Raw genomic sequence first — 20,443 nt, forward strand, 5'->3', positions numbered from 1 at the left:
CAAATGTGTGCAACAAAAATTTGGTTTGCTTGCAGACAAGCTAGATAGTGTGCTGGGAAATTTTTGTTTGTGACAATGTTCACTAGCTGAACTGTATCCATGGAGGAGCAGCCATGTCACTCTACTGTAGGTGATACGAACTACAACAAAGTTACGAGGACTCCAGATTTCTATAAGAGGTCAACATTTATTTAGCAGAAAATACTTGAAATAATCAAAGTAACGCAGGCACCAATCTTAGGCCTAGTAAGCTACCTTATATAACATTTTTGTTCTTGGGTACAGATATATTTTATGTTCTCAGTGACACAACCACATTCAAGTACATTCTAATGAAAAGCCCATCGTAATCTATCACTTTGGGAAATGAGTAACAGTAAAGCACAATTACTGTTAAACAAAGAGAATGTATCAAGAAGTTTTGAAACTAAACTGATAACTTTATCCAGACCTCCTCCATGTTTATAGAGCCCTCTAGAGCAAAGATATTTCCCTAAATTCATCTGCTTTTTTTTAACTGTACTCCAGAGTAAAAAAAATAAAAAATATTGTCTAAATAAAAGAGTCATTACTGAATCTTGATGCGCTTTGTGTTTCTTCCAGACATACAAAGCACATCAAAATGTCCTTGTGCAGTAATCAAGTATGAAACTCAGTTCAGGAGCTTTTTGTAATAAAGACCGGTCACTGCTCCTTTACCTATGTGTGCAGAATGACTGGTCTTGTCTCCGCCCCCCTCCAGAAGTTCTCTTCAGGCAGTCTGTAGTGGGTGTGACATTCTGGATTCTTCCCACTGCTCTGTTGTCCATACAGGCTATGAACAGCACCATGATGGTGTCACTTATACTTTTATAAAGTAACTGGGTTTGCATTTGGAGTACATGTAGCACTAACCCCATAGGGGCGGCTGGTGAATGTGGTCGCCTCCCACCCTGCACAGCCAGGCACACAAATTTCCAGTCACAAAGAGACAAGAAGCAGTCCTTGCAGCTTTGTTTGTTTTTTTTTTTTCTTATTTAGGGAAATTGAACTTGGAATGGCGAAGGTTGTATATGGGATGCCCATTCGATCGATAAAACTCTGAAGGGACTTGAACTATATACATTCCAGTATATACATTCTCTCCTCTTCTACCTCTAGCACACACTTGCTTGCAGACTATCACTCCCAGGACCAGTTAGCACAGGTTTCACATCCAGCACAGTCTCATCTGAATCTGGACGAATGCTCTTTGCAGGCAGGGACCGTGGGCCCCTATGGTGTGGAAAAAATTGAAGTCTTTAGTGTCAGCTGTCCTACCTGTGGCTACTGCTCCCAGTATCACTTATTCAGGCACTGCCAGCCCTCCTGGCTGCAGCTGGCCTTTTCCACTGCCCGTGCCCCAACAGTCCTCCTGACTGGCTCTGCACCCATCCCAGACTGTATCAACCCAGTCCTGTCAGGCATGCCTCCCAGTCCTCCTGACTGGGTGTCACTCACCAGTCCTCTTGGCTGTTCCCTTGTGCTTTTGGAGACTTTTCTGGCAGTGTTCTCCCACTGTCCTCTCCCTGCTCCTGTGCCCCCTGGCCTAGAGAGGGTCCTGTTCACACCTGAGCCCAGGCCCAAGGTCACCCCCCCTCCCAGACTGGGGAGCTCCCTCAAAGGCCACCGACAGCCTAACACTCCATCTCCATCTTCCACCCGAACATACTTCTCCCCAGCTGGGTCGAGCCAAAGTATTTAAGGGGGCCTGCCCCCTGTCAACCCAGGTTGGGGATTGGTTAGGGCCCTCAATACTCCAGGCAGCTCCACCTTACCTCCCCTCCCATTCTTCTGGAAGTTTCCAGTAAGTTTGAGAAGTAGAGGGGAGGTCTCTGCTGCCTGTGATTCATCTAGCTCTCCCTGGATCTCTGCCCACCCCAGCAAAAACACAGACAGGCTTGGCTGCCAGCCAAGCCTGCACAAATTTACCTACACTAAGCAGAAAAAAATATATGTATACTTCTAGCACACTAGAGGGTGCTACATACACAAAGTGGATTTACAGTTTATGCTTATTGGCTTTCGAGGAATGCATTTCAGTGATTTTTTTGGTACTTGAAGTTTCGGCTCTAAAATCCACTGATGTATGGTAGGCTAAAATTCTGCAATTTAAAACTTTTTTCTATTGTAAACCAGAATAAAAGAAATGAGACAGAAGCAATAGAAATTGTAAAAGACATGACGGTAATTGTAAAGCTTTTCAGTTATGCATGTGGAATAGACAACTGCGCATCTTAAATCATAGGAAAATATATTACTGCCAATGCAATACCATTTTGTTCAACCTTGATTCAGTGTTTAAATCTTGTATATTGTGCACTACAAAGAATCTGAGATATTTAACATTTTGAAATGTAAAACTAAGCCAATTGAAATAAACATAGTTCTATTATCTTTTCTATTTCATAGAAAATATACACAAAGGAGTTTTAGAAAGCCTTGGAGAAAAGAGTACATGGTTTTATCAGGATAGCTGTCCTTGCTTCAATGAGCGAATTCAGTTAAAAGTTGAATTTCGGGAATCTGAAAACTTTTAAAGGGGCTAGTAGCTGGTTACCTCTGTCATTTGTCAATTTGCTTTTTATTTTATTCTTACAGCTAAAAAACTGAGCTTTTATTTTCCGGTATCAATGATCATATTGTGTCTCCATGACTGTCTAGTCATACAACCTGTGATGATGCTGCAGCCTTGCATTTTGTAAATGGAGACACGCATATGTAGGTGGAGACACAACACCAGTGCTGGTGAATATTACACCCGCCATGTTGGTGTCATAGGTGGTACAGACCCCACCTATAGTGCTGTAAGATTTAAACACTGAATTTATACACACCACAAATGCAGACAAAAAAATAAAAACCAGACAGCAGTTCTTTTTTTTTTCAAATATGAATTTTATTAAGGAAGTACAGCTTAAATACATTAACATTTCAACAAGTAATACAATATCAAATAAACCTTTATTGCTCCCATTCTTTCAATGTTTACTTGGCTTTTATTCCTTCCTTATTTTTCCTTTTCATCCCATGCCCCTTCCTCCCCCTTCCCTCCACCCCCCCTCTCCCAATAAAAAAAAAAAAAAAAAAAAGGTTTAGTTAATTGCTCCACTGCCTTCAGCATGGAGGACTCACTATCCCTCCTCTCCATTATCCTCCCATCTATCCTCCTGTGAATTGTTTCCCTTCCTCAGAGATCATAAAAAGATTCCATGATTCCCATATCTTTTTATATTTCTCCTGTCTATCTTGGGAAAAAGCAATTAGCTCTTCCATTCTTCTAATATCCTCTACTCTGTGTATCCATTCTGCCCTCGAGGGGGGTTGTGTTTTTTTCCAATTACCTGGAATACATGCCTTAGCTGCATTAACCAAATACGGGATGATAGAATTTTCATATCTCCTTACTGGTATCTCTGTCCCCTGTAGTAAGAAGAAAAGCGGATTTTCTTCAATTTTGTATTCCGTGAATTTTTGGATAATATTTTTTATTCCCTGCCAAAATGGTTTTATATCTGTACAGGTCCAGAAAATATGGTACAATGTACCTTCCTCTTTTTTGCATCTCCAGCATAAACCTGATTCCCTCGGGAACCATCTATGTATTTTCTTGGGTGTAATATACCATCTTGTTATAAGCTTGTAATTCAATTCTTGGATTTTGACGCATCCAGAAGGTTTAAAGGTAAATCTTAATATCCTCTGGACCTGTTCACTTGTCAGATTACATCCTAAATCCCTTCCCCATTTTCCCGGCCAAGACAATTCCGGCTGATCATCCGGATCTGTCAGTAGCCCGTAGGCGATTGATAATGTGTGTAGTAAGGTCCCTGGCTTCACACAGTGTTGTTCAAATCTCATTAATGCTCTACCAAAACTTTCTGGTCTTGGTATTGAGGCCAGATAGTGATGTATTTGAATTGCTTGCCAGAAAGGGATATTATATATTCCCCCTCTATCAATCAATTGGTTAATTGAAGGCCATCTCCTTTGTAACAGGAAAGACGAGGCCTGCTCAATTTTCTTCTCCCTCAAATCCCCAAACTGTCTTTTATCTAGACCTGGTGCAAACTGTGGGTTCCCCAAGATTGGAAATAACGGTGACTCGTTCGTTGTCAGTTTGGTGTATATATTTGGTTGTCTACATACCCGAAGTGTATTTCCTATTGTCAAATGGTTTTTCAAATACTTAGGTAACACCTGGTAGCACCATATCGCTCTCTTCAAGTCCACTTCTGTTTGTTCCTGCTCTATTTGTACCCACAATTTATTTTCGGAGTGGTGCCACCAGTCCAATATTCTGGCCACTTGAGTGGCCTGATAATATGCCCGTATATCTGGGAAGGCTAGACCCCCTTTTTTTTTTGGCAATATTAAAATTCGTCTTGCTATTCGTGGTTTTTTGTAATTCCAGATATATTCCACAAACAGAGAGTGTATTACTTTGAAAAAGACACTGGGGATCTTGACAGGCAACGCTCGCAACAAGTACACAAATTTTGGCAAAACTGTCATCTTTAACAAATTACATTTACCAAACCATGAGTGCATCCCTTTACGCCATTGTTCTAATAGATTCCTCGTTTTTGCAATCAAGGGCAGGAAATTGAGATCGTACACCCGCGTTAATTTTGCTGGTATGAATGTCCCCAGGTATCTCACCGCCTCTTCCTTCCATTTGAAACCAAAACTGCTTTTCAGTACATTTACTTGGGAAATAGGTACCCCTATTCCCATCGCTTCTGACTTCCCCAAGTTGATTTTCAAATATGACATAGCACCAAATTTTTTAAACTCTTGTATTAAATTCGGCAATGATATACCTGGGTTAGTTAGTGAAAATAGTAAATCGTCCGCGTAAGCGGCAATTTTATATTGTTTCTCTTTTATCTTTACCCCCTCAATATCTTGATTTAGTCGAATTCTACATAGGAAAGGTTCTATAACCAAGGCAAAAAGTAAGGGCGATAATGGGCATCCCTGCCTTGTGCCATTTCTGATTGGGAAGGCGTCCGATAGTATGCCATTAGCTTTTACCCTAGCCGTTGGCTCTGTGTAAACTCTGGTGATTTTTTCCAGCATCTCTTTCCCTATTCCAATATATTTGAGCACAGCAAACATGAAAGGCCATCCCACCCGATCAAATGCCTTCTCTGCGTCTGTGCTCAACACTACGCACGGAATCTTTTTTTCCTTTACTACTTGTATTAGGTTGAGAATTCGGGTAGTATTGTCTCTTGCTTCCCTTGATGACATGAATCCCACCTGATCTAAGTGTACTAAGCTTGGGAGGACCCTTGCCAGTCTATTTGCGAGAATTTTAGTAAATATTTTTAAATCCACATTTAGTAAAGAAATTGGTCTATAACTGCTGCATGAAGACGGGTCTTTACCTTCTTTTAGTATCAAAGATATATGGGCCGTGAGTGTATCTCTGGAAAATTTCCCATCTATATCTGATGCATTAAATAATCTTGCTAGATATGGGCCTAGGATATGGAACAGCGTTTGATAATATTGAGTCGTTAGGCCATCTGGGCCCGGCGCTTTCCCAGGCTTCATAGACTTAAGTGCTTGCTTTATCTCCTCGATGGTAATTTCCCTCTCTAGATCCTCCCGATCCGCCTCTATCAATTTAGGGAGCTGTGACTGATCTATATATCTTTCAATATCTTCTAAAGATGGTGGGGTTTTTTTTAAATTATACAGTGAATTATAATATTTCTCAAATTCTGTTGTTATTTGTGTTGGTAATGTTTTCTTGACCCCTTCTGTTGTGATGATATGCGGTATGTACGACCTCAATTTCTGCTCTCTTACTGTACTGGCCAATAATTTCCCACATTTGTTACCTGATTCGTAATTCATTTTCCGACACCTTTGAATAGCTGCTTTAGCTTTGTATTGTAACAGGTCCGTTATCTGTTTTCTAATCAACTTCAATTCTCCCTCCACCGTCTCTGATAAGGTGTGTTTATGTTCTATCTCTAGTAAGTTAAGTTTTTCTAGAAGTTGTAACATTTGCTTCCCCCTTTCCTTTTTTATCCGTGCTCCATGCTTGATGAAGATGCCTCTCATCACCGATTTATGAGCCTCCCAGAGGGTCCCCGTCCGGCACTCCGGTTGGTCATTGATCTCAAAGAAGGCCTTCATCTCCTCTGTAAGCTCCTTAACTACCTCCTCTCTCTGGAGTAAGTCCTCGTTTAACCTCCAGAAGCGTCTTCTCTGTGCCGAATTTGGTGTCAAGCTATATATTATTGATATTGGAGCATGATCTGACCATGTAATACTATCAATCTCTGACCTTTTCACTGCCTGTAGCTGAGCATGAGGTACAAGAAAAAGGTCAATTCTAGAGTAATTCCTATGTGGAATTGAATAAAATGTATATTCTTTTTCCGAAGGGTGCTGAAGGCGCCATACGTCTATCAACTGAGCTTTATGTAAAGCTCTTAAAATTCGTTTACTCATTCCAGGAGTGAGGGTAGTAGTCCCGGAGGATGTATCTACTGCTGATATCAATGGTACATTAAGATCACCTCCCAGAATTAATTGGCCTTCTGTGTACCCCATCAGCTCAGCTAGAGTCCTAGAAATAAATGCATCCTGTCGATTGTTAGGTGTGTATATCGTTGCGAGCGTTACCTGCGTTTCCCCTATTAATCCCTTAACAAATAAGAATCTTCCTTCTGAGTCATGCCTACTATCTTGATAAGTCCATGGTACACCCTTTGCGATCAGTATAGAAACCCCGCGGGATTTTGCTTGCGTATATGTGGAGTGATATATATGTGGGAAAAATCTATTTCTGATGAGGGATATTTTATCTGCCCTAAAATGCGTTTCTTGTATTAGTGCAATGTTAGTTTTTAATCGTCTCAATTCTGTTAACAATGTATGCCTTTTTTCCGGGATATTTAATCCTTTAACATTGTAGGAAGTGATTTTTAAATCCTCCATCCCTGGTCAGCGGAGCACAAGAAAAAACAAAAAAAAAAAAACAAAAAAAAAAAAAAACCCCCCTACTCCCCTCCCTTCCCTCCCCCTCTGACGATTGAGAGAAGTCGGCCTCTGTAAGAGGTCTAGTCTCTCCCTCGTCACTTCGGATATCCTTTCTTATCCTTATCTCACACGGCACTTTTCGGTGCCATTTGTGTGAACCAAAAAAGGACTGTACCCCGGAGTGTCACTCCCCGTACTCTCCCGCCCCCCTCCCTTTTATCTCTAATTTCTCATGTAACTTCCTCCTATAACGCCATTCTAGTTACTCCCCTCCTTCCCCTGCATCCCAGCCTATTCCTCTCCCTCTCCCCTCCCCTCCTCTCTGGAGGGCCACCTCCAGCTCTTTACCATCTCCCCAATTGCACATCCAGAGGGGGGTAGTGGAAGTGGAAAGATTATCTGTCCATATTCTTCAATTGTCTAACTATGAGGGGGGGGGGGTCTCCTATTCCATGCCAAAATTTTGAGCCAGGGGGTTGGGTCCTGTTCCTTCCTTCACTGTATCTATAATACACTGATAGCTTCCCTCTCCCCTTTCTCCCTCTCTCTCCCACCTTCCTCATCTTTCCATTCTTCCACCCTCCCCCCCTGTAAAACAGTCCGGACATTCACTGGTATAAATTCCTTCCATTGAAGTATTATCATTTTACTCCCACTTGGATTATCCTAGTTACCCTCCCCCTCCCTACCTCCCCTCTCAGAGGGGTTACCTTTCACTCCCCATCATAAACTCAAAATATATCTCCCTAGGGGGGGGTTAGGGGAAGTGGAAAGACTATCAATTCTTGCTTCTCCTTTATCTGACTCTTGTCTCGCCAATGAGAGGGGTTCTTCCCTTCCGTAGCACTTTCTAATACAAGGGGTGGGGGGTTTGACTCATCCTCCGTTATATTTTAATACTTCGTGGGTAACTCCCCCCCCCCCTTTCTACCTCTTTCCCCCTCTCTTACTTTCCCTGACTTTCCACTCTTCCCCTTTCCCCTCCCCATGGGGCAGTCAAACATACAGTACATATTTCTTTAATACCGGTATTATCATTTATCCATGCACTATTCACTTTAATTACATGTCTCACAATCCCCCCTCCCCTCCTCCCCCTATGTAATGTCTTTTAAGAAAGGGAACATCCCTCCTCCCCGTGTATTTAGGATTAATAAGAAGGGCAGAAAGTATTATAATACTAACACTCTCTCCCTAAAGTGTGTTGTTTACCCAAAATGTGTCATAAAAAAAAAAAAAAAAAAAAAAGGGGGAAAAACCTCCCCGTGCAAAATGCCTATATATTAATAAAACGAGTAAATCGTATTAGAAAATGTGAGTACTCCCTCCCAAGATGTATTCTTTCCCAAACCCAAAAAAAAAAAAAAAAAAAAAAAAAAAAAAAAAAAAAAAAAAATATCCCTAATCCCTATAAAGTGTGTCAAAAATTATACGGATAGGGACTATTGAAGAGATTCAACACTCCCTATCTAAATGTGTTCTAAATCCAAAACCTGTCGAAAAAAAAAAAAAAAAAAAAAAAAAAAAAAAAAAAATCCCTATAAAGTGTGTCAAAAATTATACGGATAGGGATTATTGAAGAAATTCAACACTCCCTATCTAAATGTGTTCTAAATCCAAAACCTGTCGAAGAGAGAAACAAAAAAAAAAAAAAAAAAAAAAAAAAAAAAAAAAAAAAAAAAAAAGAATTATAACAATCCCCTACAGAGTGTATCAAAAATGAGTACTGATATAGAGTATTAAAAAAATTTAAACACTCCCTCTCTAAATGTGCTCTAAACCTAAACCTGTCACACAAAAAGCAAACTAAGGGTAGGTGGTGCTCCCTCCTCACAATCACTTAGAGTCCTTCTCTTTGGAGGAGAGGAGGAAAAAGAGAGAAAAAAAAAAAAAACAAATAAAATAAGCAAGTGATTTAAGAGGCAGTCCTCCTTATCCTCTCTCTTCCTCTATCCCAGCGGCTCGTCCCTCTTCTTGCCGCTGAGGGTACAGGGGGAATCTTTCCTTCGGTATCCGGGCTAGCCAGTTTACAACCTGTATTGGTTCTGTTCCTATAAACCGAAAAAGGGCCATTCGATCTTGAAAGGATCTGAGGTTAAAATATCGACCGTCTTTTTGAAATATAACCGAAAAGGGAAATCCCCATCTATAAGTGCACCCCATCTTTTTTGCTAGGTCCAATAAGGGTCTTAAAAGTGCTCTTCTCCTCAGTGTTCCTCTAGCAATGTCTGAAAAGATTTTAATCGGGGTTTCTTCCACATTTATGTCCTTTGCTCCCCAAGCCTCCCTTAAGATTGTCTCCTTATGCGTGTAATGATATAATCTACATATCACGTCTCTTGGTCTTTTCTCATCTTTACTTCTGGGGCCCAAAGTTCTGTGTATCCTTTCTATTTCAAGACGGTCAGGAAGTTTACCCCTCAGAACCTGTTTGAAAATATTTTCCACCACTTCGGTTAATTTGTCATTATTTATAGTTTCAGGTATCCCCCGAATTCTCAAGTTGCTACGTCTACTTCTATTCTCCATTTCTTCTAATTGAAGTTGCACCGTATCTTCCGTCTCCCTCTGTGTATCTCTAATTAATTCTAATGAGGTCACTTTTCCTTCTAAAATTTTTCTGGCTGCTACCTCTTCTTCTAGACGTGTTGTAATCTTTTGTATATCTTTTTTTATCACTTGCATTTCTTTTAGATGTGTTTCTTCTATTCTATTAATCATTTGTACTATATCGTTTTTTGTTGGCAAAGCCTGGAGCATAGCTTTCAGTTCTGAATTTTGCATCAAAGCCTGTGCATGTATACCAGCTGCCATGTTTTCTCTTTGTCCATTACCTGGGCTATCTGAATAGTTTTCTGAGACTGGGGAGGTGGCTGGTGAATTAGGAGTATCCCCGGACCCTGGGCTTGTCAGGACACTCTTCTCACATGCTTCCATCCTTGCGTCTCTGGATAATTTCTGGCTATTAGTGAGGAATCTTACAATCTCTCCCTCTGGTCTGCTTGTCTGTGACTTTACTGCATTCTTCTTTCCCTTCTTTCTTTTAGTAAGCGTCATCCTCCCTCCTTTCCCACTCACTCTTCTCCCTTCCCCTCCTCCACTTATAGTCTCTGTTTATAACTCAGTTCAGGGGAGTCTGTGCCTCTTTAAATATAATGCTCCAAGTAATGTTCTCCACTGGCTAATATCTTACATCCTTATTCAGCAGGTGGGGAGAGGAAAACTGTTTAAACATCCAGTGAGAGATAGATTTTCCTATCGAGCCTTCCTGAACCCATGCCTGAGGAAAGAGATAAGGAGAGGTTCCTGCACCGGTCTCACACTTCACCGTGCCTCACGCCCATTCCATGAGGGCCGTTGGTTACACATACAATTCAAGTGATCAGTTCAGGTACGGTTTAATAGGAGCTAGTAATATAGTTGGCTGGAGGGCTTACCTACTCGACAGTCCTCCGATCCAGTTGCTCCTTTTAGCTCCCTTGTGTATGGAGTGCAGGCTGCCGATTGTGCAGGGAAAATAACTGACTCTCTCCCCATATGCCGACTTGCACATAAGGCAAAGTGCCGCTGTCCCTCAGCCCGAAGGGAGAGGGTCCAGTGATGCAGGCTGAGTGAGCGTCTCCCAAGTAGCCCTTTCCAAGCTACAGTCCACAGGTCTCCATCAGCAGTGCAGTCCGTACAGTCTGTGTAGCAAGCAGCTAAGTCGGGGGAGAAACAAGGCTACACACCCTGACATGCTGCGCAGCCCTCGCTCTCTCACCACCGCCGTTCTTCCGCCGCTACAGCTGGTCTTCTACCGCTACAGGCATCCGACCAGGGCTACTGCCGCCGTAACTCCGCTTCTCCTCTCCTCTCCGGGGTGGCGTGGGCGCCCTATGGAGACTTGAGGACTCTCTCAGTCCTTCGAGTTCCCGGTCTCTCGGGCTTACTTCGGCGTCCTAGTTCCTTCCTGGGAGAGGTGGGCTCAGCACGGAGAGACACGCCATGCGTGTCACATGATCACTTCCGGGTACGCCCCATCATCCCAGACAGCAGTTCTAACCATTCCCCACTTTACTAAAAGTTTATATTTTTGTAGCTGTTTGTGTTTTAGAAATGTTTCCCCACTTCCTGTACCCACTATTAATGAAACAGGTTGAGGAAAAATCCACAAAAATGAAGACACAAAATCCATTTTAAATTTAATTAAACTCCCCAGCCTCACCTATAACTGTAATGCCTCCTTTTGTTTTTAATCAATTCATTTTTTATTGAGTTTTTTAATGTTTAATATACAAAACAACAATAAAGAAGAAAATAAAAAGAAACAAAACAATACGTTTCATGGATATATTTCACTAATGGAACCCCTTGTTAATGCTCAAATCCAGCTTTTTTAAAAATAAAAAACATATTTTTCTGCAATTCTAACCTTATCTTAGGTGCTGTCCCTCGTACACTCATTCTTTCAAGGTCCAGCATGTGTCCTCTTTGGAGCTATATGACACCAAGCCCAGTGAGCCCTTGTGGCAGGGATATGCAAACTGTTGCCCTCGTGCTGTTGCAAAACTACAAGTCCCATCATGCCTCTGCATCTGGGTGTCATGCTTGTGGCTGTCAGAGTCTTGCTATGCCTCATGGGACTTGTAGGTCTGCAACATCTGGAGGGCCACAGTTTGCATATTCCTGCCTTATGGTATACCATCAAGCCACCCTGGACTTAAAGGAGAATGCTGCAGAGAACACTTCCATGTTATTACAGTACATGAACTCTATTCTGTGGAAAATTCTGGACCAAGATTCTTAAATAAAACTTACTAATGCTCAATTTTTTTTTACATTTAACTCTGTTCCGAATGACCTAATAACCTGTGTATTTTTTTCACAGCATACCGGATTATACCCAATTGTTGCTAAAAGTTTACGACGTATAGCTGAAGGAAAGGACCCAACAGACTGGCACATACATACATGTGGGCTGGCGAACATGTTTGCCTACCATACATTGGGTTATGAAGATCTGGATGAGCTGCAGAAAGAGCCTCAGCCTTTAATATTTGTCATTGAACTTCTGAAGGTAAATTAATTCATACAATCTACATAGGTATACATGCTTGGTTTCCTAAATTGCTAAATTGTTGATTAGGACAGCAGCCTGTGCAAAGAATTATTTGTATTTAAATTGTATCTATTTTTAAAATGTATTATCATGTAATCTTTTCCACACTTTATTTCTATAATTTATAGCCTACACTAGTTTGAGCAATCTTAACGTTCACAAACTTACTTTGTTAAGATCACACACATTTACTTTCTTAGCATAGTCACTATGTGCTGTAGGCAGTAGGCACTGCTGTGTCACATATTTCACAGAGCCTGCCTTCTGAACTACAGAGGAGCTGAGAGTCAGTACAATAATCACTGCTTGCAGGCAGCAAAGTACCATGGGATACGTAGTCCTTTTAAACTCACAGTAAACAGCAGATGAGAAGCTGCAAAGCATGCAGGGAATCCAGGATGTTGTGGAAAGAGATGGCCAGCAGACAGACAGAACATGAACAACAACATGAAAGGAAATCTTAAAAGTAAGCTTATATTGAATTGTCAAAAATAACTGTTGTTTGTATTCTCATTACAATGCTGATATTCTAAAATTAAGGCATACAGGAGAGAAGTGTGTGTAGTGTGACATATAATTAGTGTGTCATGCTGTCCCCCTAAAAATATATAGCAAAGGAAAACATCGGTCCCCAATTGGGGTTTATTACAGCATGCACACAATGAAAAAAAAAGGGTTTAGAGTAAAAATCCAAAAAGTTTATTTCATATCATACACAATAATTTAAAATCACATGAAAGGGACTGGGTACATGAAATACTCCAGGTCCTATAAAAACATACATACAAAGTAGTACATCAGACAGATTAGTGCAAATAACTGTGCCATAAAACAGTTACCAAATCAACAAAAGGGCATGTGTGGAGCCTGTAGATGGTGATAATATGTTTTGAAAACTGTAGTTTCTTCATCAGGGGAGAAGGCACAAAAAATGTCTGTGATCAAAAATATCCATACAAACAATCAATATGGATTTAAACATAAATGTAAAGGATCATCATATCAAAATTGGTTAAGAAACAGTTTTACTTCAACAGTCCACAGTCATCATATTCATTGTCTATGCATGTGTTTCTCCAATGCGATGCCATACAGCAAACATGAGTAGTAAACTTACCTTAGGTCTAGCTGTAGACACTGGAATAAAGCTCTCAAAAGGATCCCGAAAGCGACATAGAGGTAGTATTGGAAATATAGGCTGTGGATTCTATGTGGTGGTTCTGAAGTTCAACAGAAATCCACCAAGCCCCAAAGTCAGGGGACAGGGAAAGAGGGAGGGGGAAGGAGGAAGGGGAGAGAGAGAGGGGGTTTGTGCCAGCACAGGGGAGACAAATCCCCAAGGGGGGGTATTCTAATGTAGTGCCACTTAAATGAAGGCCGTGTGAGCGGCAAGTCACACGATCCCCAGCATTTGTCCCTCAAGGATCCCCACTAAGGGGCAGGCAAATAATGGGGAATCCTCACAGAAGATGAAAAATAAGAGAGGGGAGAGTATATGGATATCAACTATTTTCATCAGAAGAGAAGAAAAGGGTCCATCAAAGAAGGTCTCCATTATAAATGCTTACCCAGTTCCTCAAGTGTCAGGAGTGCAGAAGATACTGGGATGAGTGATACATTCACTCTCCGAGGATCAAATGGTAGCCAGAGCAGTCTGGGAATAGACTCATTATATACACTCCTTATATACTCACTTAAGTTCGACTCACCTGTAAGTCGGGATAGTCAGTTTGTTTGGAGGAGAGACTAATTATCTCCATCTGGTCAATCGAGGGTGAAGATAAGCAATGGAAGCTGTGTATTCTAATCGGGATATTCCCCCTCCCCCCAGTATGTGTGAGGAGGAGACATATTCACTCCATTTAACCACTTTAGCCCCGGAAGATTTGGCTGCTCAATGACCAGGCCACTTTTTTCAACTTGGCACTGCGCAACTTTAACTGGTAATTGCGCAGTCATGCAATGCTGTTCCTAAACGAAATTTATGTCCTTTTTTTCCCACAAACAGAGCTTTCTTTTGGTGGTATTTGATCACCTCTGCACTTTTTATTTTTTGCAATATTAAAAAAAAAGAGCAAAAATGTTGCGAAAAATTGACATTTTCTACTTTGACTGTTAAAAAATATCCAATATATTCAATTTTTGTCATATATTTAGGCCAAAATGTATTTAGCTACATGTCTTTGACATAAAAATTCACAATGAGCATATTTTTATCAACTTTAAGACCAGAAGATTTTACCCCATTCCTGACCAGGCCATATTTTGAGATTCGGCACTGCGTTACTTTACCGGGCAATTGCGCGGTCGTGGGACGCTGTACGCAAATGAAACCCTTCTTTTCCCCACAAATAGAGCTTTCTTTTGGTGGTATTTGATCACCTGTGCGATTTTAAATTTTTGAAAAAAAGAGGGACAATTTTTAAAACAAAACAATATTTTTCACATTCGAATATATAACATTCACAAAAAATAAATTTATAAATCAAAATTATTTAACATTTTAGGCCAATGTGTTTTCTGCTACATATTTTTGGTAAAAAAAAATCACAATAAGATATTTGTTTTGTTTGCGCAAAAGTTATCGTGTTTACTAACTACGGGAAAGATTTGTCATTTTATTGTTTTTCTTTTTTTACTAGTAATGGCGGCGATCTGCAATTTTTTTGCGGGATGGCGACATTGTGGCAGACAGATCGGACCTCTAACTGACATTGTTGACACTTTTGGGGGGACCAGGGACATTACTACAGTAATCAGTGCTAAAAATTTGCACTGTTACTGTAATAATGACACTGGCAGGGAAGGGGGTTAACACTGTTGGTGATCAAGGGGTTAAATGTATGCCTAGTGCTTACTGACGTGTGTGGGGGGACAGGGTTCTGTGACAGAGACAGAGATTGCAGGCTCAGCTATGCTGAATCCTGTGATCTCTCCCTGTCTGTCACAGAGAAGATCCGCCTGCTTTATTTACACAAGCAGGCGGATTTTCTCACACTTTCCCCGACGATCAGGGAAGAGAGGCAGTGATCACCACCTCTCCTCTTCCGGCCCGACTCCTGCTGTGTTCAAACACAGCGGGAGCGAGCCTTAGGCAGCGGCGCGCGCTCCGCCGAGACAACTAGGAGTCCAGCAACGTAGGTCTACGTCGCTGGACCCAGGACTGCCACTGTGCCGCAGTAGCAGCACAGTGAGCAGTCATAAAGTGGTTAATGAAAGACATCCCACAGCGCCTGCTAGGACCCCCCGGCCCAGCGGCGTCCGACGCCACCGCACAACAATGTGCGCAGTGACGTCAGACGTCGCCGGGCTGTCGACATGCAGAAATGCGGTCTCGCATGACTTCCGGTGGAGAGTGGAACGCAAACAAGGGAAGGCGCGAAGGGGCCTGCATACAATAAGCCGAACCATGTCCGAGGACACAGAACGGCCTTTGCGTGGCGGGAGGACAAAACAACTGCTGTTGGCTGGCTGGCGGGAGGAAGTAGCGAGGAGACATCGCTGAAATTGGCAGCAGAGGAGAACCAGCGAGAGTGAGTCTAAAGGCATACAGGAGTCTATAATACAACCACTGGGATACCAGGATTTGCACTACTAGTGGTACTGCTGCGAGAAGCACCTACCCAAGGAGATACATTTGTGCTCCATATTTGCATCCATCTGGTAAGAGGCTTGTTATTGTGTCTCTTACTTGGGGTGACACAGAGTGAGGGAATTATGCTAAACACTGGTATCCACGACATTCTGGTTGATTTTGCTGTACACTATCCATATTTTGAGGTGGTTGGATTCACTACACACATTCGGCTTTTGTTATCCTGTGGAATTCCATATTTGTTCACCGACACTTGGACTTATTCCATCTATTTTGGACTTTTACATTATTTACACCTTGTTGGGGGAATTTGCTTTAATCATTTTTTCACGGTTTGAAAAACCTTTGGTTGGACACAACATTTGGTGTTATTGAGGACTTTATGTCATTTTACATTATTTGTTGATTCACTGTGTTTTTAAAACTTCATTTATGGTTTTGTCCATGTAAATTTTCACATTTAGCGCATCAGACTACATTTTTTTCATTTCGCATATTCCAAATTAGGTATTTGGATCTTTGGTTGCTGCTTTATTTCACATTCAGATCAGCGCACCCTTTTTTTTTTTTTTTCAAAAAAATTAAATTTTCCAACTCAAAAACATAAAAAGCATGCAAAACACATGAAAAAAGAAGGTACATAAACGCAACACCCACTGCAAAATGCATATGGAAAATGAACCAACTGTATTTTTAACTGATAATAAATCACTTTTCAGAACATTGACATCTTCATTAACTTTCAATTTTTTATCAAGATATTCAAAATGTACACTTCGTTGACATTCGCTACTTTTGCGAATGTTGACAGTCATTGAGGAAATTTTGTCCCCGACTCTATCAGAGTAGATGGGCTCTAGTCTGAAAATAATGATTTTCCATTTTCGTATAAAATGTTGATTATTGTAGGTTGGAATGGCAGTGCTTTTATTTATTTATTTTTTAACATAGACCTGTCTGTCAATTATTTTTGCTTCTTTTGGGAGATGTCACCATACTTCCTGTCCCTGAAAAATCAGGATAACAAATAAGTGAAGTTGTCACTGGAGGCACCAAAACAAAGACAGGCAGAAGTTGCAACCTTACTACGTTTTACTAACAAAATGTAGAAGTGTTTTGTTACAATCTTTGTCTCACTAGAAAGACTTCCCATTCTCTTGTTGAGACATAAAAAAATTTCAAAACTTGGACTTAGAATATAAACAAACTGATACTCAGACTGCAGAATTCAGTGGTGCGTTACACAGAGAGTGCAGAGTTCAGTGGTGTGTTACACAGAGAATGCAGAGTTCAGGGGTGTGTTACACAGAGAGTGCAGAGTTCAGTGGTGCATTACACAGAGAGTGCAGAGTTCAGTGGTGCATTACACAGAGAGTGCAGAGTTCAGTGGTGCGTTACACAGAGAGTGCAGAGTTTAGTGGTGCGTTACACAGAGAGTGCAGAGTTCAGAGATGCGTTACACAGATAGTGCAGAGTTCAGTGGTGCATTACAAAGAGAGTGCAGAGTTCAGTGGTGCATTACACAGAGAATGCAGAGTTCAGTGGTGCATTACACAGAGAGTGCAGAGTTCAGTGGTGCATTACACAGAGTGCAGAGTTCAGTGGTGCATTACACGGAGAGTGCAGAGTTCAGTGGTGCATTACACAGAGAGTGCAGAGTTCAGTGGTGCATTACACGGAGAGTGCAGAGTTCAGTGGTGCATTACACAGAGAGTGCAGAGTTCAGTGGTGCATTACACAGAGAGTGCAGAGTTCAGTGGTGCATTACACAGAGAGTGCAGAGTTCAGTGGTGCATTACACAGAGAGTGCAGAGTTCAGTGGTGTGTTACACAGAGTGCAGAGTTCAGTGGTGCATTACACAGAGAATACAGAGTTCAGTGGTGCATTACACAGAGAGTGCAGAGTTCAGCCTCCTTCTACATCTGCTTACCCCTGCATCCCTCATCCACATCTAACTTTCACTCTTCAGCTCTAACCTTTACATGCAACCCTCGGTCCACTGCCCCTATCCTCCACCCCCTCCATAAAAGCTCCACCTTTATCCACATGTCTTATTTTGTTGCTTTATTAAGCTGAAGTACCCAACCGGCTCTAGTACTACCCCACACATTGAATGTGACTCTGCCTCTTTCACTTGCAGAGAGATCATCCAGTGGGGTTGTGAGCATCCGTGCTGCACCCTGGTCACCTGCATCCCCCTTGTCCCCATCCTGCATTTAGTCTGAACTGCTTAGGGGTTAAGATTTGTGGAAGCCGTTGGAAACAAGCTGTCACTTGTAAACACAAAAGCTGGATTTCTGTGTTTACAAGTAATAGCTTTGAGCAGAGGGCCTGGGCCAGAGATGGCGGAACTGAGTTCCACCAAGTTCCAGCTGAAAAAAAGCCCTGTATATATAAATATATATACTGAATATATCTATGACAATCATATTTTCTCAGTACAGGAAGTACACAGTGAAGCGAATAAAAAGTAAATATATATGTCTATGGGTAGGTAAATCTAAGCAAATGACAGCTTTGCCTTAAAGAAGAACTTCAGGTAGGAACCTTATTCAATGCACGTTCATGCAATTTTTAAACAATTTACATTTTTTTACATGTAACTAGCATAAGTACCTGGATGTGTGGTAATATCAGCCTCTGATAGAAGTACTCAAACCGGGAGAGGGAAGGGCAGCACTGGGAGCCAGTCAAGTGTGCCGCATGTAGTGACAGGAAACATACTGATAGGAGGAGAGTGCACAGTGAGCACATTTGATGACTTTTCAGTTTGTGCCTGTTCCTCCACTGCCCAAACAGCAGACTATTTCTAAAAATGGAGGAGAAAGAGGTGTCGTCTCCTGGCTATTTGAACCACAAACCTGGCTGGGCAGAATTACAAATGCTTTATTAGGTGAGACTGTTCACATGTTCAACAGTGAATTTAGCTGTTTGTTTGGAGTTTAAAAATTAAAGAGGAACTGCTGACTTTAAAACATCAGGTACTTACCATTATCTAGGGTCCAACGCTGTCTTCCTGCAGCTGGTTCTTCTTACTGCTACGGGCCACAAAGGGCCTCCTTTTTGGACATAGGAGCAAACTTTGACTTCCTAAGGAACCAAAGCTTTCCCCGACTTAGGAAGACCACGTGTCCCGGATTGCCTGGGACAGTCCCACATTTTGCAGGTCTGTCCCAGGTCCTAGGCACCTTCAATCTGGGACAATACAGTGTCCCAGGATGAAACTGACACAGCTGATGCAGCCGTTTGAGTTTCTGCATCGATGCAGGGAATAGCTGCATCAATTGCCGATGACAACATCCCGGTACAGCGCCCAGCCTCTCCTGGAAAAACACAGAAAGAGGTGGATAAAGCCCCTCCCCTTCCTAGTTGGGTGCTTTCACAAATGAGTAGCTATGGGCATTGGCCAGCCCTTTTTTCCCGCCTCCTGCTGCTTTTCTGCGTCCTGACTCTCGGACAGAATACTGGATACAGCAGTGCTCAGTCTTCCTTCTGAGTGAGTTACAGACATCAGGTACATTACGTAATAGTAGTTCCCTATGGCTGAATTTAGTTTTGTGCATGTGCATTTACTGCATTGTGCATGGATTTGTACATATCCAATAGGGGAAGCCAGGCCCGGACTGGGACAAAAAATAGGCCCGGGCATTTTGGACCGAGCAGCCCGGGAGGGGAGGGGAGGGGAGGGGAGGGGAGGGGGGGCGTGGCGTTCGTCGGGATGGTTGATGACAGGATTTAATGTTCCAGGATGTGTGGATTCGATTACAGTACCTTTTTTAGTTTAATCTGACAGACTGGGTCCAATTTAGATCAGAGCTGCCATATGATGCTGTTTTTTTTTGTCTTACTTTAAATCCTGTTTTGATGGTTGAGTCCTAAAAATAGTATGACGCAGCACAAGATGAGGGTTACTCTAATCAAGGGGTAGACAACCTTTTTGGGCACAGTGTGCCGAAAAATGTTTTCAAAGAAATTGGGAGTGCCAGATACATAAGAAACAACTGTCAACTGCATATAAAGTAACTGCTGTAAACCGCTTGAATAATAGTAAGAAATCAAGTGAGCTTTGCACCTTCACAAATCAGATCACCCCAATTCCTGTACCTTCACACCTCAGATCACCCCAATTCCTGCACCTTCACACCTCAGATCACCCCAATTCCTGCACCTTCACACCTCAGATCACCCCAATTCCTGCACTATCACACCTCAGATCACCCCGATTCCTGCACCTTCCCACCTCAAATCAGCCCCAATTCCTGCACCTTCACTCCTCAGATCACCCCAATTCCTGCACCTTCACACATCAGATCACCCCAATTCCTGCACCTTCACTCCTCAGATCACCCCAATTCCTGCACCTTCACCCCTCAGATCACCCCAATTCCTGCACCTTCACTCCTCAGATCAGCCCCAATTCCTGCACCTTCACACCTCAGATCAGCCCCAATTCCTGCACCTTCACACCTCAGATCACCCCAATTCCTGCACCTTCACACCTCAGATCACCCCAATTCCTGCACAGTCACACATCAGATCACCCCAATTCCTGCACCGTCACACATCAGATCACCCCAATTCCTGCACCTTCACACCTCAGATCCCCCCAATTCCTGCACCTTCACCCCTCAGATCACCCCAATTCCTGTACCTTCACACCTCAGATCACCCCAATTCCTGCACCTTCCCACCTCAGATCAGCCCCAATTCCTGCACCTTCACACCTCAG

At 42.2% G+C, this 20,443-nt stretch overlaps 1 protein-coding gene across 1 annotated transcript in view; it reads left to right on the top strand.

The window, feature by feature from the left end:
* AIPL1 (AIP like 1 HSP90 co-chaperone) overlaps positions 1-20,443 on the top strand; it is a 151,260-nt gene that overhangs the window by 83,175 nt on the left and 47,642 nt on the right. The window contains exon 3 of the mRNA XM_082245803.1: positions 11,888-12,076. Within this exon, the coding sequence (XP_082101929.1) occupies positions 11,888-12,076 (189 nt within the window). The remainder of the gene's footprint in view (positions 1-11,887; positions 12,077-20,443) is intronic.

Source organism: Pelophylax lessonae (genome assembly GCF_965119305.1).
Source record: "Pelophylax lessonae genome assembly, chromosome: 2".
NCBI lineage: Eukaryota > Metazoa > Chordata > Amphibia > Anura > Ranidae > Pelophylax > Pelophylax lessonae.